This window comes from Vanacampus margaritifer, chromosome 15, assembly GCF_051991255.1.
Source record: "Vanacampus margaritifer isolate UIUO_Vmar chromosome 15, RoL_Vmar_1.0, whole genome shotgun sequence".
Classification (NCBI taxonomy): Eukaryota; Metazoa; Chordata; class Actinopteri; order Syngnathiformes; family Syngnathidae; genus Vanacampus; species Vanacampus margaritifer.
Window position 1 is genome coordinate 4,675,803 of NC_135446.1, and position 18,128 is coordinate 4,693,930.

The 18,128-nt window shown below is 43.2% G+C and overlaps 1 protein-coding gene across 4 annotated transcripts in view; it reads left to right on the top strand.

Moving 5' to 3' along the window:
• LOC144034875 (copine-8) overlaps positions 1 to 18,128 on the top strand; it is a 59,654-nt gene that overhangs the window by 2,017 nt on the left and 39,509 nt on the right. For all 4 annotated transcript variants that reach the window (XR_013288310.1, XR_013288311.1, XM_077543986.1 and 1 more), the window contains exons 2-4: positions 12,746 to 12,786; positions 13,335 to 13,381; positions 14,274 to 14,377. Coding sequence is in view for 2 of the 4 variants with exons in the window: in XM_077543986.1 (XP_077400112.1) it covers positions 12,746 to 12,786; positions 13,335 to 13,381; positions 14,274 to 14,377 (192 nt within the window). In the remaining 2 variants the exon portion in view is untranslated. The remainder of the gene's footprint in view (positions 1 to 12,745; positions 12,787 to 13,334; positions 13,382 to 14,273; positions 14,378 to 18,128) is intronic.

The following is an 18,128-nucleotide window of genomic DNA, read 5'->3' on the forward strand; positions in this document are numbered from 1 at the left end:
TGACCAGGCTTATTTTTCCACGCTTTTTTATAGATCATGTTATATTCCAACAGAGTATATGAACGTGTTATGACAGTGTTTTCTCATGTCTGAGTCACCTGGCTCCTCAGCCCCTTCGGGAGAGCGGCGTGGTGGGTGGGGGGTCATTTGTTTTGGTAGCCATCCACCCACCTCCGACCTGAGGCAGAGTTGAAATGCCTTCGCTTGTGAGCGCGCGCCTCTACAATGCTGTGTCTTTTTTCATCACACCAGCCAGTGTACAATGTCTCCATGGTTACGCAGGTTTTCAGGTTATTGTGTTTGAGCTGACGAATGGGAGGGAGGGTAGGGGATATCTTGTGCAGTATAGAGACCAAAGACATTAATGTAATGGGGATAATAATGTGACACATATTATCATATCTGTCTTTCACAAATGTGTGAAATTTGTGCAAAATATTGCCGCAAGGGACTTTCCCATGCAAATCAAGTTTCAAGAGATGCTGCTCTTAAAATGTTTACACCCGTTTTGAGAGAAGTGTGACGCGACATGAATCATCTCTTGACTTCCAGTCATTGATTTGATATTCAGAATTAATGGACAGAATGACTGGTCAAGAGTGCAAGAGTAAGGCTGCTGCGGGAATATTGAGCACTCCAACTAAGGCGCATTCCGTTAATGTTTCTGACTCTGACGAGCCAGCAGTGAGCTGGCAGTTATTCTGATCGATGCCTGATAAGTGGCACCATCTCAAATCAATCGACTTAAACTGCACGGATATGTGAGACCTGTTTCCACCAAGTTGTACACTTTAGGTCAGATTGCCGTGTTATTGTTTGGAACAATAATTTGATTTATGGTGTTAGATCGTAGCAGTGTGATCTGCCAATAAATTCGATAAAGAAAACATGAGTTGATATTAGTGGTGCACTGTAAGCATTTTGTCTTATTTGTTTGCATTGGGCAGAAACACTTAATCCAATCATTTGAATCATTCAATTCCGAAAAAAAGTAAAAGTTAATCTAACCCTTGAAAAAGTAAATTAAGTATAATGTGTCTACTGCAAAGCAGAATTGGCTCACAAAACAGCGATCCTACAAAAATGTGCTAATTTAATGTAGCCCGCCATCGCTAGTCAGAGTGCGTTGTAATACCCCCACATGTAGTCAAAAGTGGATTTTCAATCGCTTTAATGAACAAATGTTAAGACAGTAAACATGTACTAAGGATATTTATATGGCCACAACAAATGCCCCGCAGGTGTTTAAGCTAACAGTTAGCCAGTTAACAACCAGCTCCTAAACTGAGCGCACAACAGCCAACGCTACGCTAGCATTCGCTGACTCCCACGTCACTCACCAGGCGCATTTGTGATCTGGCTATGTACTGTTTGCCACTTCAGGGTCCGGCTTTTTTGGGGTGGTGGCCCACGATGTGTTGGCCCTGCCAGAACTGGCAATGGCCCTGATTTCAAACAATATTTTCGCTTCAACCCTTTGCAACTGGCACTATGATTGAAGGCTGAAGAAAGTCAGAACTGGAGTAACCAACTCAACTAAATTGTACTGTTTAGGATGTGGAAGTGGAGACTTCAAGAAAATAGCACATGCCTATGATAAGAAATTGTAGTTGCTCAGAAGGGCCATGAACAGATAGAGAGAAGCCATTCGTCACTGATGAAATGAAGATTAAATTACTCTTGAGGAGGAGTTATTGTCTGCTTTATGGGGCCGAGGGACTGTTGTGGAGAACAGCCTCGAGTACAAATATTCCATCACATTCATCGGCTCGACCGCACTCGCATTCGTACACACAAAAGCAGGGCTTCTCATAAATTAAATAGCTGGCCCGCCTGCAAGGCTCAAAATTAATTTTAAAGCTTACGTGTGTGCTGTAATTAAATGGTTTACGGGTATCATGCCGCCATATAAATCATCATATAAATGTTTCAGACTTGCCCATTGTCCTTGATTATCAGCTCAATAGGATTACAACATTATGAAGAATCTTAATTTGTTTTCCCTTAGCCATGTCAAAGCTAAATATGTACATCCAGTGGCTGCTGTTGCATCATTCATCAACTTCTAAAAAGAGAGATACAGTATGGAACTTTGTTTGGTTCGCGTCTTGACAGTTTTCCTTTTCTTTCACACCAGGAAATGTTTTTCTGTCAGCCTCCCCTCTTCTGCTGCATCTCTCTCTGACTTTGGTGCCACGGGCTTAGCACTGTCAGCAAACTTTGTAGCTGTTGACAATAATAACACGCAGGTTCTCAGATTATCTTTCTGGTACAGAGAAAAAGTACGAGTTAAAAAAGCCGGAGAGCAAGCCTGCTCTTCCCTGTAGTTGCTGTTGACACATTATATTGTTTGCATTGCAAGTATCCATGAAATATTTTGACATTTGTGGATTTGAGTTTTGAGGCTGACATTGTTATGTTAGCCATCTTGTCTGGTTTCAAAATGTAACTAATGTCATTGTTTTTTAGTGATTTGAAGACAGCTTTTAAATGTCAGCATTGGACTTATTTTTACACATTTGTTATCATCCCGAAGGCTTGGACAAGTGGCAAGTGTATACCCTAATGGATTGTCTACAAAAGTGGGCCAGCGCTAGACACGTCTTGGGTTTCCAGAAGATTTTGCTGTGGATTGACAATTTAAACTCTCATCGACATAATTAAAAACCTGCTAACAGAGTGCTGGCTGAATAGAAGCAGACAAGGGGAAGACACGTCAGGTTATTGGGCTGCAGCCAAGAAAAGGATCAAAAGTAGGTTGTACAAATGTAGATCACGGAAGGCCAGATTTTATGACAGCGGATTCAGATTCAATAAGAAGGTTAAACATGAACATTTGACATTTGATTCACATTATGGACTGGAATCCATCCTAGTCAATTTGTTTTGAGTCGTTAACAAAATGTCTTGTGACACCTTGCAACATGACACCAGATCAATGCTGGCTGATGTTTGCTGAGTGGATTGGCAGTACCGTCATCTGCTTTGTGCAAACAGTGTTTTGTGCCTAAGTACTCTCTGAAGGCATTTCACCTGCTGCATCTGACTCTTATTGTGTTGGCTGGAAGTGAAGCAGCTTTTTGTTTTGTCACAACTGAAAATATTTTGTTTGTGGCAATCATTTGCATTCAGCTTTCTGGTATGACCTGTCGAGGAGTAGGATTTACCCTTGTTGACTGTTTTGATTGGAATCGACAAAGGGTTGGGTTGAATAACGGTTAAATAACCATAGCCATATCCTGGTCTTTGCTCGAACTGATCGAATTCCCCTTTAATGTGGCCCCACTGGAGTTGGTATTATAGATATTACAGACGATTCCCTTGCCAAACAACTGGAATCTTTTCATACCTTGACCATACCTTTACAACATGCAAGAGTAAGCCCCACAAGTAAACTGGCCGCCGCCCAAGAAGTTTTCTAGAAAATTTACAGTGTTTTCAAGACTATAAGGCACACTTAAAAGTCTTAATATATTCTTATGTGTGCACCGAGTTCCTAAGACTTTTTCCTTCAAGACAACCCTTGGGGCAAATTTTGCTGTGCCAACGCGCGTTTCTTTCTTTTTTCTTCTCTGAGAGAGCTTAGTATTGTTCATTCGGTAATCATACCGATTCGACATGTCATCATCATTGTTCTCTCTCTTTTTTTTGTATGTGCATGTGCATATATGCGTGCGTGCTCATTAATATACCTAAAACCTATTAAAAAACCCATAACGTTCACCTAAACCGAATAATTCAGAATCTTGCTAGTCGTGAAGTTGTCAGGAGACCCGAATACTGTAAGGATCAAAGAAAAGTGAAATCCAGCACCGACCAGACATCACCTACTACCCACCGGGTTACCAACCAGAATCTTTCACCAACCCTAGAAACATCTAAATTCCAACCAATTAGGGAGACCTCAAGAGACCAAAGGAAAGACTGAGGAAAGAAAGGAAGGATAGATGAAGCAGACATCAGCCTCCAGCGATTCAACGACCAGAGGAAGAAGCAGATTGTGTTTGAATTTCGGTAGATGCTGGTGTGGTGGATCTGGCATGCATGAAAACCTCCACCAAAGAGGGGAGCCGTTGACCCCAGCCATTATATTACTTTCGGCGTTTCGGTTTTCGGCCAAGCGTTTCTCATTTTCGGTTATCGGTTTTGGCCCAAAATTTTCATTTCGGTGCATCCTTAGTTTCGACCCCACCTTTTTGGCAACGTGCAGCCGGCCGGCGCTATCCGCGGAGACACCGGCCGAGAAATAAAAATACTGCCGGTCGGTTTGGCTAAGAAACTCGGCATCAGCTAAAAGACATGCTTACGAGGCACATCAATGAATCCATGGTTCGAAAGGGGAAAAAGCAAGAAAACAAAGTTGGGGCTTGCCATCATCCCGGGAGGATTAAGGAAGGAACTCCAACTGGTCATTAAAACTGGGCTTCACTTATAATCTGATATGACAGCCTTATTTTATTTTTTATTATTATTTTATTATAAAATAAGTGCAAAAAATATGGAGTCACTGAGTAATGTTACAACAACATTTTTTACTCTGAAAATTCACTAGAATGCACGATATGAAGTGCAAAATGGTAAAAAAAAAATCTGGAAAGGGGCGGGGGGAAATCAACTCCACCCAGCCAAGTAGATTTCAAATCTGTGAGAAACACTGTCACTTGCATTGCATTGGCCTTTTTAGCCCTCCAAGAGCTCCAATAATGGTCGTCTGAAAACAATACCGGAAAGCATCACTCAGAGGCCACGTCGGGGTCGCCCGCTGAGAGCTGCGTTCGTTGCAAGCTAAGCGTACAAAAGGATGCGTGCGGTTGTGGGTGGCGACGACGTGGCCAAATTGTCCACGTCTGTTTACGTGTGCTTCTTAGCAGCAGGGAGCTGGCTTGGTTTTGACTGAGAACACAATGGCAGCAGCAATCAGTCACACAAAGCCACATCCAAGAAACCTTTCAATGCGGCCGTGAATTGATCTCTTGAATTGGTGCATTGGACGGGTTTGACTCCTTCATGTGAGTTCATGTGCGTCTCGCAGGTCCAAATAGTGTTGTGTAATCAGGTTTTGCCTTTCAGACTCAAGGCTGTAAAGATTTACACACTGTGAGGAAATTACAATCGACCCCTTACCTTCTGTTGCTCTTTTCCTTCAATTGCTTTCCCACACAAGCCACAAGGTGTGCGTGTGTGTGTGTGTGTAAATTACAACATGCACTGGGCATGTTTTCACACAACTAACATAATAGTGTCTCTTTGACTTATACTTCAAGCTGCACTGCTGATTAAAAATACCAAATCATCACTATATAGTTTAGACAAGTTGAGTGCTGGAGAAGTGCAGTCCACACGTTTCATGTAACGTGAAAACTGCATTATTGTTGTAAACTGATTTAACACTGACTTCTGTTTAGGTCACACTTGTTTGGCAGAATTTTGTGAAGTTGTCGTAGTGAACGCTTAAAAGACTACAAGTCACAGTGAACGACTAATAGACGTAGATAAATTTAATGTTAATGTTAATGCATGCGTTGTACAGTTCATTAGCCTTTATCAAAACATTAGCACAGATTCAGATTAATATATGGCTTGTGTTTGTTAAAAAATATATTAAGGGAATCTTGAAAAAATAATCACGATTATTAAAATTTAAAAAAATCATTAAGCCCTACTCCTAGTACTGTACAAGCTGCATTGAGGGAATGGGTGAGTAAAGGTGTTTGTAATGGCCTTATTTTCAAAGTCACACAGATGTGGTCTTATTTTAGACAAGGACACCCACCTGCCTCACCCAACACAAATTATACCATGCTTGTTCCCCAGAAAATAAGAAAAAAAAGTCACTATTTGAAACAGTCGCATATCTTTTCATTGATCTTTTACAAAATAGGCTTTAACATGGGGCGTGGCTATCATTTCAGAAGTTGTGGCGGGGAGACAAACTGTTTATAAGTCAATTTTTATGAGCAAACGATGATCCTCTTGCATTCATTAAACTAGCCAAATTGTCACATAATATCAATAAAATGTGAGTCGCCAGATAATTAAAAGTACACCAATTACAGTGAACAAAAAAAATCATTTATAACATAGTTGGAAAATGTGGGGAGGTAGGGGAGTATGTGCAAAACAGTGAGCAGGAATTCTAAACTGAAACTAAGGATTCGGTTCGATTTTAGCATAAAAATCGCTAGCAAGTAGCAAGCTAACATTGAAAGAAGGTAGCAAAACGGTTTTTGACCCTGACTCGTATTGCTGTTTTCCTACAGAAATTTTATTGTTTTACATTCTGGTTTGAGCAGCATTTTTTCAGTAGACATTTGTCTGTCTCATCTGCTGCCTTTGTGATTGATCATCTGCAGAATGCGGCGACTATTCATGATGTGCTCAAGGACAGGTCAGAAAAACGTGTTGCGTCATGGTAAAAAGGAATTTAATTGTTGTAATGGCTGTAAAAGTTGAGTGTGGGTGGCGGACAGAAAGGACAGATTTGAAAAGTCATCTAAGTGTCGTCCCTGTTGGCATGTTATGCTAAAGGTACTGGATTAGCAGCAACTGTAATATTTTTTCAGATTTGAATTGTAATCAAGTTTTTCAAGTATATTAAGAAGAACAAGTTGTTGACTTGTGACTCACACTGGTGTTCAAAGCGCAGCGTGAAGGAAGCTCAAAGGAGCGGTTCTGTAGAATGGGCATTAAAGTAGACACATGTATGCTTAACACGTGATTGGAATTTTTTTATTTGAAAACAAAAACGTTTGTTGTTCAAATGTGTTCTCCAAATTTCAACTGCAGCCCGTTGGGGCAACAAAAACAAAAATTGAAATCTCTGCACAATGTAAAACGCCTTCAAGCCTACACATAAACATCCCATTATGAAGCGCATCCTGCTGTCAGTCATACCGTCGATGACATTTCAGTGCATGTGAGCAGCAGGTCATACTGTGGTGCTGTGACATTTCATTCTCGTGGATGTAGATTAGCTCCCATAGGATAGATAGACATTGTATATCTGAATTACATTTCATGACAAAAAATCGGTAAGACAACAGGTTTCCTTAGAAAGGGATGGCCCTTTTTCTAACAAATGAAGGATTTAGCAGCTGTTTGGAGAGCTTTTCGGTTCGACAACCTGACACAAATTTTGACCATTTAACAATAAGATGCCCTCACATGCACTAGACATCAACAGCCTTGTTTACAAAAGTAAAGAGAGCAAGAGAAATCAGCCGAATGAAGTCATCTTCAACCCTCTCACATAACACAGAAACTGCCTGAATTCCTCCAGGGAAACTGTCTAACTCTTTTTCACGAGGAGTCACCCCTGACCTTCGCCTGCACAGTCGAGCATGTACGTAGTCTCTCTCTCTCTCTCTCTCTCTCTCTCTCTCTCTCTCTCTCTCTCTCTCTCTCTCTCTCTCTCTCCCTCTCCTGTGTAGAAGCTGACATTTGGGTTCTTGTCAAAGTCCCCGGTACTCCTAATGTACACAAAATAATCATATTTATGCCCTATGAGGCCAAACAATTGCACAAAGCCACAAAGGAGCTTAGTAACGCTCAGATATGAAACCCATACCAAACATATAGTAAATGCACACAACACAGACACCATATGGCTGCTTTACACATAAAATTGAAAAATGATCCTAAGGTTATTCTCATCATTTTTGTATTATTTCTAATGTTTCCCCAAATGGGAAGCAGCTGACACCATTTGGCCCATGACATTTGCTGATGGAGGCCGGTCGGACTAAACTGCACCGAAAGCGGCGTGACAAAGGCAATTAAGGTGAAATGCCACTGGCACAGATGTGCACCTTACATGACGGATGTGTAGTTTGTCCCACACGGGCACGCAGTTGTGTGTGTGTGTGTGCATGTGCGTGTGTGCGCGCAACGAGATGTTCTCTTGGCTCTCCCAAACCTTGTCAGAAAGAATTAGGGCAGCCCTCTTGGAGAAGCAGAGAAAAAATACAAGCTGCTGATGCTCTCCTGCAGTACGTGTGTTTGTGTGTGTGTGTGTGTGTGTGTAGCCAGTGAGTTGCTCATCAAATAGGATAGATCAATAAAAAATGCAAGGCGAAAGAAGTGGTGGAGGGTAAATTGGTGCGAGTAATGGGAGGAAAAAGGACAGGTACTTGTGGCTGTGTGCTCAGCGACCTGTTGAGAACATTGGAGCATGCCCATTTGGGTTCCCTCTTGCACTGCGTCTCCAAGAATATTTCTGCTCTGTTGCTATGCGCAACTTCACGCCTTATAGTGGTGGTAATCGTGTACAGCCAGTCAGCCACAGCAAATTGTAAATGTAACTGCGAGGAAATACAGAGCGCTTGAAGCGCATATCCATAGTGTGTCGTGTTTAGAGTGTCACTGTCAGCATGAAACACACGTTCAACAGAAAATGAAGGCGTGGCCGTGTTGGTATTTCCTTTTGTGGGAGCAAAAAAATTAAATTCAGGACAAAGGTCTCATGCAGCACATTAGCACCTATCTTATGAGCATTGGCATTTGCTCTTAGCTGTTAATTGTGGACTTTATAGACCAGATCAAAGAAACGGATCTCTCACCACTAATCAGAAATCTGCCATTATCACCTCTCCTGATCTGATATTGTGAAAGATGATCAATGTGTATGGCTAGCTAAGGTGTTTCATGCTGTTTTGAAATGTTTGTATATGACCCCCCCCCCCCCCCCCCCACACACACACACACATGCTTGCAAAAAAACAAATTGTAAGCTTTTGATGTGTAGATTTTAAATAATATACAATAACAGACATAATAATAATATAATGTTGAACAGGTTAGAAATGTTGATAGGACTGAATAGAAAGTCCTAAAATAGTTCTGGTCCTATTTTGTGACCATTGTAATTATAAATCTGATCAAAATAGCCATGACATACAGTATGTGGTCCCTCAAGGGTCATTTGCCCTTGGGTCATGGCTTAATATGCAGATGACGCACAATTATATCTAGCAGTGACCCCAAATGACTTCCGTTCAATTGAGGTGTTATGGCACTCTCTAAAACAAACAAATAAATAACAGGACTAACCAACATTTACTTAAATTAAACACAAAAAGTAAGTAAGCCACTGTCGTTAAAAGCCAAAGCCCAAGTCTGAAACCTTGGTGTACTAATAGATTCAATCGTGATTCAGATCACAGAGGTTCTCTGTCAATTCTGGAATATGGACTGTTCCCAAGACGTGGGATTAGTGAATGTCATTGAAATGTGTAAAAAAGAAAAAGCACACTTAAAATTCAAGGCAGTACCCAACTTTTTTTGCATCAAGTCCACTCTTATGAGACATATTTTGACAAATGATTACCCACTACTTTGTTGCGTGTAGTTATTAGTGGGAGCCCTGCGTTTATTTTTCTTCAAGTGAGCCTATTGCTGACTGTGGCTGTCCTTTCACTAATTTAAAAGCATCACAGTAAGTAAATGATTGCTTTAAAAAAAGCGCAATGAGGGAAACACTGTACTGTACTTTACTTTCAGTATAAAAAGTGATCAGGAAGTTCAATTAAACAGATTTGAAATGTTCCTTCTAGAACAGCAAGCTCCATTTTTGTTGTTGTCGTTGCATTTTTTTAGGCAAGAATGATGAAAAAATGGTTTGGTATTGGGAGAAAAGGCATTTATCTGACATTTCCCCTCATTTGTCTAAGTAAAGCCAAATTAATGACGAAAAAAAGTGCTTGTCTGCAGTCATACACACAAGGTGAGCATGACTGTTGAACTGGATAAGCAGTAGACCGTGTATATAATGTGTGTGTGTGTGTGGTCTTCATACTGAATGTGTGTAAGAATTTAGTTCCAAGTCCCCAGACCCTACTTTTTCAGGTCATGGTCAAATTGATGACCGACAGAAGGAACTACAGGCAGAATGGCAGTGACTGTGAAGGCAGTTTGAAGAAATAGGGAGAGGAGGGGAAAAAAGCATTGCGAGCCTCTGGCTGTTTTTGAGAAAATCCCTTTTTCACCATGAAGTGAGATCAGCGCAAGAAATGGCAAGAGGCAGTAAAAAGAGCGGAGGATGGCAGACAAGGCACAAAATACCAATACTTTCTCCTGGAGGAAAGTGTGGTGTATAATTTGAACGCAAATTACCTGGCTGCTTTTTCTAGTTACTATATAGTGCTATTTTATTGATTTATTAATTTGGACTTCTCTTCTTCCATTGGTGTCATCTGTCTTCTCCAGTGACAAATGTATTTCAAGAGGAGGAGGTTTTGCCGGAGGAGGGTGACACGACATCAGTGGCACGACTACTCAAAAGGTTATGTGCGTGTGTATATTCATCCAAAAATGTGAGCAGTCCTACAGATGGGGCGGATGGATTATAGTGGAAAACGGTAAATGACCTCAACATGTGCAGAAACACATACAGAAAGCACGCACATTGGTCAAGACGCCTCGGAAGGCTGGCAGTAAGTTGCTATGGTAGCTGACCAGCTGTTATCATGTGTCTCCAGTCAATAAACCTCCATTATTTGATAATCATTAACATGGTGCCTTCCTTGAATGTGTTTGTTCTGTCTAGCTGGATCCTTATCAAGTCACACACGGTCTGGGAAGTGTAAAACTATCAGATGTCAAAGTCCAGTCCAAAATGTTTGGCCGTTCAGTAAAATGAACTGGCTATGTCAAACCTTTAAAGACCAAGTGAGGTTAAAATTGTACACCTTTATTACGTTTGGTCATGGTGTCCTCATGGTGGAATTTGAGTCCTTTACCTTCTTAACAACAGGCTTTTCTTGCGTAAAAGGGAAGTAGTGCAACCAGTCTGCGTCACGTCCAACCAGTTTGCTGCCTAATCGGGAGACCAGAAATGACTGAATCAGAAAGTTTTTACTTGTTGGCTGATGGGACTTTCCACAGCATAATTGCGAGCAAATAAATAAACGTTATCTGCATATCTATTGTTCTGTCCTAAATTCTATTTTTCATGTCCAATGAATCATCAAAGGACGTCGTGCTGCACTTCATCTGTAGTTTTGCTCTTTATTTGCCGACTGTATAAGTGAGTGCTTGAAAAGGGCAATGTCGTATATTCATGCAGAATATTTTAACATTTGACATTTGAACATGATTGTTAAGCGGGCTGGTGTTTGTTGTCCAAGAAAAAAATTGATAAATAGACTGCTGTAGAACAAGCTGCAAATTTACATCTAAAATTTCCACCTTACTATCATCAATAGTGTCCCCCCCATGATTAACAGACAGCCATAGTTAGCAATTTGTATATTGTATATCCTGACTCTACCAAATTACTTGTGTGAAATGGCAAACCCCAAAAACGAAAAAAATTCCTGGAACTATTTGAGTTGGGCACCTTTTATCCCTGCAGACCTGTCTGAATTGGATGGCAGCTTTTAGTTTTCCGCCCCCTCTGCCTTGGGATAAAAAACAGGGAAGGAATGAGAGAGAAAAACAGAGTGAGAGAGCTATGAATCATTCAGGTTATCCTCTGAGGTGGAAATCCTGAAAACGTGCCACACACGCACGCACGCACGCACTCACTCACACACACAAACACACACACACACACACACACACACACACACACACACACACACACACACACACACACTGACATGAGGAGCCCAGGAGCCCATTTGGAGTGCCACCATGTCTGATGTACTTTGAAGCAGCAGCCACTCGTACACCGCGGAGCCTTAAATATGCTCTGCAGGGGAGAATGTGAATGTTAACTCGTCCTAAAACGTTACCCCCGAATTTGCATTGGGAAACTGTCACCAAAGCTATTCGACTATAAAGCGATGTTTACCCCAAGAACTTCAATTTTGTTCTTACCTCAGATTGAATCTGATCTGGCTTGTTTTTTCTGGATCCATACAAAATATTGATTTGCTTGTGCCTTTCAGACAAAACTTGCTGCTTTGCACATTCCGATAATTAGAGATGCCATATTTAAAAATAGCAACCAGTGCTTTCAACGCAAAGGAGCATGGACATCCTTGGGTGCTACTGTACTTCACACTCTGGTCTCAGCCGCTTACACGCAGATGGCGTTTGGACCCTGTTACGCCTCTGATAGTATGTCAGAAGCTGGCAAATTAGTAAATAGGCTTCAACCTCGCCATCCTGCATCAGCACACTACAGTCTGGAGACGAAAAGAGAGCTGAAAAGGGCTTTTGTCAATGAGCCTTGACAGATACAACACAGCAGAGATCTGAAATATCCGGTAGATGACGATATCAGTTCTCATCAAGGCATATTCCGCGCTGCACTGATTTAACCTCATTAACAATCGAGTGACCCTACTGAAAAGCATGCTTGAGGTTTCTTTTTCCCTTCTCCATAAATGAAGTACCACCGCCATCACGCATCTTGCTATTCTCAAATGAGAAATTACAATTTCAGCTCATATGCCACATTTATACCATTCGGTTAATTTTACTGAGCCGTCTTGTCTTCCCCTGCTTTGTAATTCCATTTTTTTTATTTCTGGCATTTGAGTCGTTGCAGCTATCCGGGATCGTTGATAGGAAATGTCTTTTGTCCACTTACTTCACCAGCAAATGCAAACACACTAATATATTTGCCAATAGCGTGGCTCACAAAGTATTCCTCACACCTCGGATTGGAGTTTGACGGGGGTGCCGTAAACACGGTAATGGCGCATGGTGAGCAGAATGCATAAATAGTCTATGTGTTAAAATCCACTCCGTGGCACGAGCCAATGACAACTGAATCATGCGTCTGTTTTCATCTCCACAGAAACCTGCTGGACAGAGATACTTTCTCCAAATCTGACCCAAGTAAGAACACCTGCTTTTGTTTTGTGAAGATGCAAACAAGCCACCTTAAAACATCACACAATCAAGTACATAGCATGTCGGCAGATTGGCACCAACATGGGATCAAATGCATGACAAGGTGATGACGCTGACAGTGATGTGCACGGGGGACGAGGATGACAATGGAGAACATAATGGTGGCGAGTGGGAGGAACATAGATGAAGTGGTGGGAGCAGAGCAACTTTAAATCAAGATGGTTTTACTCTGTCCTTCCTTGTCTATTTTGTCACAAATATGTTCATGCATAAATACACACTTATCTGAAATGACATCAAAGAGTGAGCGCTATTCTTTTACCTTTTAGATAATTACTTCCAGGAAATGTCCTAATGCCCTGAAACGACGTTGTTCCCCGTTTGAACAGGAGAATTACGTGCATGTGTGATTGCGGCATTGTGTCGAAATGTACACTATTAGGCTTTGATGGGTTTTTTTTATTCTTTGAGATAATCTTTGAGAATCTTTGATGATGTTCACGTTATGTGTACCTCCCGTGTGTCTTTTTCAGTTTGCGTCCTCTACACACAAGGCATGGGCAACAAGGAATGGAGAGAGGTGGGTGTTTATCTTGCATTATGTGCATTTTGGATAAGGGCCACATGCACTCAAGTCATTACACCCAAGACAAAAGTTGCGGCTTTTTACAAAAATTGGTTTGTAACTTACTTGACGAAGCTGCCTGTAAAAAGACAGAAACAATTTGCAAAAGCACTTTAAAAACAGAGGTCCAAACATATTCCATACCCTGAAATTTTTTTTGGACAAATTAAAGTCAACTTTATCCTTGCAGGGTTTTTTTCTCTGTTGTAAAGTTAATAAATACTACAGACAACGTAATGTAACAAAGCCAAATGTTTTGTCTGTAATTCAACAGGCAATGCTTACGTTGTTCTTTTTTGGGGTTGTCTCTTTAGCTTTTGTTACCTGTCAATGTTCAGATGTTACAAAATAAGCCGCTCTCACCCTGCATGTTAAATTATCATCAATTGCTGTGATAACGCAGAATAATAGGCCATTTTAGCATCAGTTTTTTTGTTTTTACAACACAATATGTGAGACATATCTGTGAACATGTGGCCAACTGTGCCACAATAAGTATTCAAATTCCTAAATAGAAATGAGGGGGTAAATCCCTCAGCACAATCATTTGCAGTTCTTCATGGCTTTGAGTAGTCCCATCGCCTGCACAGATTGTTAATAGGCAAAGTTAAATGCCAAAGCAGAACCTGCCTGACCCTAATTGACATGATCTGTCAGCTGCTCTGCATTGATGACTTTAACACTTCATATAATCGTCTCAGCAGCCACTTTCCTCTGCAAATTCTGCACGAGTCACTTTGCCACTCTCATTAATGGCCTGTTAAAAGCACTTAATCTCAGTCTGTTATTAGCGTGAAGTAGCTAGTTTTGAGGCGTCTTATGTGCCCCTGTTTTCTTTGATTTTCAGTTTGGGAGAACCGAGGTGATCGACAACACGCTCAATCCAGACTTTGTGCGCAAATTCATTTTGGACTACTTCTTTGAAGAGCGTCAGAACCTTCGATTTGACTTGTAAGTCAGCACTGTTTTGTGTGTGCATGTATTTTGCTCCCAATTCCTTGGCTGTCACTTAAATCAAGCCTCAAGGCTTTCGAGCTGGAATCTTCACTTATTTCCCCAGGTATGGCCTCAAAGAAACGTACAAGAAGAATATTGATTTTCTTTTAGCAGACACCATCATGTCTTATGTACTGTACATGTACTGTCTTATTTATCCCGTGTCCTCGGGTTTGGCTATTGCTGACGTTTCATGTCTACATCAGTCTGGCTGTGTATGAATAGAGACAAAACTCCATGGCGACGTCTTAGCTTTTCATGTGTACTTTCTTTGCATGAGTCATACACTGCTATCTGTGTGATAGTTGGACTTTGGGAAATGAATTCAGCAAACTTTGCCTGCAGGTGCTCCTTTCCCCCCTCTCCGAATTAATTCCTCATTGAATTAGGAGAGCATTTGGCCGAGTATTTTATTAGACACAGACTAATTATATTGTAATCTATGATCCAAGGAGACAAGCAAATAAACCCACTTAGATTTGTAAATTATACTTTGTTCAGAGGTTATTGAAAATCTGCCTTTTGTTTTTTTTGTCTGCTCAGTAAGAGTGTTGAAAATATAATCTCAACGCTCAAGGTAATGACTATTTTCTGTGGCAAAAGACTGTTGTTTGTTGCTTCCATTTTTTCGATTACGAGGATCGATCCGATAGCACTCCGCTGTGCTTGTCACCCACAACCTTACGTTGCCCATAATCACAGCGGAGAGGAGCGGCAACAAATCTACGGTTCAGGTTTTATTGATTGGAGCAATCTTCGCTTCTTGCCTTGGTGCAATTCAGGTAGCAACATGTAACGGAATTAAAATCACGTCCCAGGGGCTTATCTCTTTTTTTGTAGGCCCGTGTTTATATACGTACTGTACATCCATCTGTCTGCTTACCTCGGCTGTTACACTTGGCTGCTCGCGGGAAGACCTTTTTTTTTTTTTAATTGTGTATGCGTGTTAAGTATTCCCACTTACCCATGTGTCATGTTTCTGGCTACATGCTCAGTGTAACAAGGGTAACCATAGCAACCAGGTCCCCAAGTATGGTGGATGTTGATTTAAAAGTAGACACCTTTAAAGCATTTGAAATAACTTGCCTCAAATATCTCTTTCAGATTTGTATGCATTTTGATAGAATATTCAACAAGTGTGAAAAACGACTAAATTCCGTACATATTTTTGTCACCTCTACAACAGTATATATGTTGTTTGTTCATCTATTAATAGGCATTTTTAATGTGAGTGTTTTGTAATTGAATTTTTACAATTGTTATTTTAATATTAGCACCAGTTTTGGAAAAAAATGTTTTACGTGAGCTCATACGTTTTGTACGTAGTGAAATTCTCTTTGCTTTGCTACTATAATGATACATTGGGTCAATTCCTGGTGAATTACCTTGAGAGCAGGCTCAAGGGGAAACATGGAAGCCGTCCGTCCGTCCGTCCGTCTTCTTCCGCTTATCCGGGGTCGGGTCGCGGGGGCAGCAGCTTTAGCAGGGAAGCCCAGACTTCCCTCTCCCCAGCCACTTCAGCCAGCTCCTCTGACGGGATCCCAAGGCGTTCCCAGGCCAGCCGAGAGACGTAGTGACGCAGCGACCCACAGCTCGTGACCATAGGTGAGGGCAGGAACGTAGATCGACCGGTAAATCGAGAGCTTTGCCTTTCGGCTCAGCTCCTTCTTCACTACAACGGACTGATACAGCGTCTGCATCACTGCAGACGCTGCACCGATCCGCCTGTCGATCTCCCGCTCTAACCTACCCTCACTCGTGAACAAGACCCCAAGATACTTGAACTCCCCCACTTGGGGCAGGATCTCATCCCCGACCCGGAGAGGGCACTCCACCCTTTTCCGACTGAGGACCATGGTCTCGGATTTGGAGGTGCTGATCCTCATCCCAACAGCTTCACACTCGGCTTCCTCACAGGAAACAAATTCGACTTACTGCCGGCAATGCGGACCAAACTCTGACATCGGTCGTACAGGGACCGAATAGCCCGTATCAGGGGGCTCGGTACCCCATACTCCCGAAGCACCCCCCACAGGATTCCCCGAGGGACACGGTCAAACGCCTTCTCCAAGTCCACAAAGCACATGTGGACTGGTTGGGCGAACTCCCACGAACCCTCGAGGACCCTGCTGAGGGTGTAGATCTGGTCCACTGTTCCACGGCCGGGACGAAAACCACACTGCTCCTCCTGAATCCGAGTTTCGACCTCCCGACGGACCCTCCTCTCCAGCACCCCTGAATAGACCTTACCTGGGAGGCTGAGGAGTGTGATCCCTCTAAAGTTGGAACACATCCTCCGGTCCCCCTTCTTAAAAAGGGGAACCACCACCCCGGTCTGCCAATCCAGAGGCACTGTCCCCGATGTCCACGCGATGCTGCAGAGACGTGTCAACCACGACAGCCCCACAACATCCAGAGCCTTTAGGAACTCTGGGCGGATCTCATCCACCCCGGAGGCCCTGCCACCGAGAAGCTTTCCAACCACCTCGGCGACTTCGACCCCAGAGATAGGGGAGCCCACCTCAGAGTCCCCATACTCTGCTTCCTCAAAGGAAGGCGTGTCGGTGGAATTGAGGAGGTCTTCGAAGTACTCTCCTCACCGATTCACGACATCCCGAGTCGAGGTCAACAGCACCCCATCTCCACTATACACAGTGTTAACGGCGCACTGCTTTCCTCTCCTGAGACGCCGGATGGTGGACCAGAATTTCCTCGAAGCCGTCCGGAAGTCGTTTTCCATGGCCTCACCGAACTCCTCCCATGTCCGAGTTTTTGCCTCAGCCGAAGCCGCATTCCGCTTGGCCAGCCGGTACCTGTCAGCAGCCTCCGGAGTCCCACAGGCCAAAAAGGCCCAATAGGACTCCTTCTTCAGCTTGACGGCAACACACCAGCGGGTTCGAGGATTGCCGCCACGACAGGCACCAACCACCTTACGGCCACAGCTCCAATCGGCCGCCTCAACAATGGAAGCACGGAACATGGTCCACTCGGAATCAATGTCCCCCGCCTCCCACGGGACAATGGAGAAGCTCTGCCGGAGATGGGCGTTGAAACTCTTTCTGACAGGGGATTCGGCCAGACGTTCCCAGCAGACCCTCACAATACGTTTGGGCCTGCCTGGTCGGACCGGCATCTTACCCCGCCATTGGAGCCAACACACCACCAGGTGGTGATCAGTTGACAGCTCCGCCCCTCTCTTAACCCGAGTGTCCAGCACATACTGCCGCAAATCCGATGACACGACTACAAAGTCGATCATCGAACTGCGGCCTAGGGTGTCCTGGTGCCAAGTGCACATATGGACGCTCTTGTGCTTGAACATGGTGTTCGTTATGGTCAGTCCGTGGCGAGCACAGAAGTCCAACAACAAAACACCGCTCGGGTTTCGATCGGGGGGGCCATTCCTCCCAATCACGCCCCTCCAGGTCTCACTGTCATTACCCACGTGAGTGTTGAAGTCCCCCAGCAGAACGAGGGAGTCCCCAGGGGATGCGCTCTCCAGCACACCCTCCAAGGACTCCAGGAAGGGTGGGTACTCTGAGCTGCTGTTCGGTGCATAAGCACAAACAACAGTCATGACCCGTCCCCCCACCCGAAGGCGGAGGGAGGCTACCCTCTCATTCACCGGGGTAAACCCCAACGTACAGGCGGCTAGCCGGGGGGCAATGAGTATGCCCACAACTGCCCTGCGCCTCTCACCGTGGGC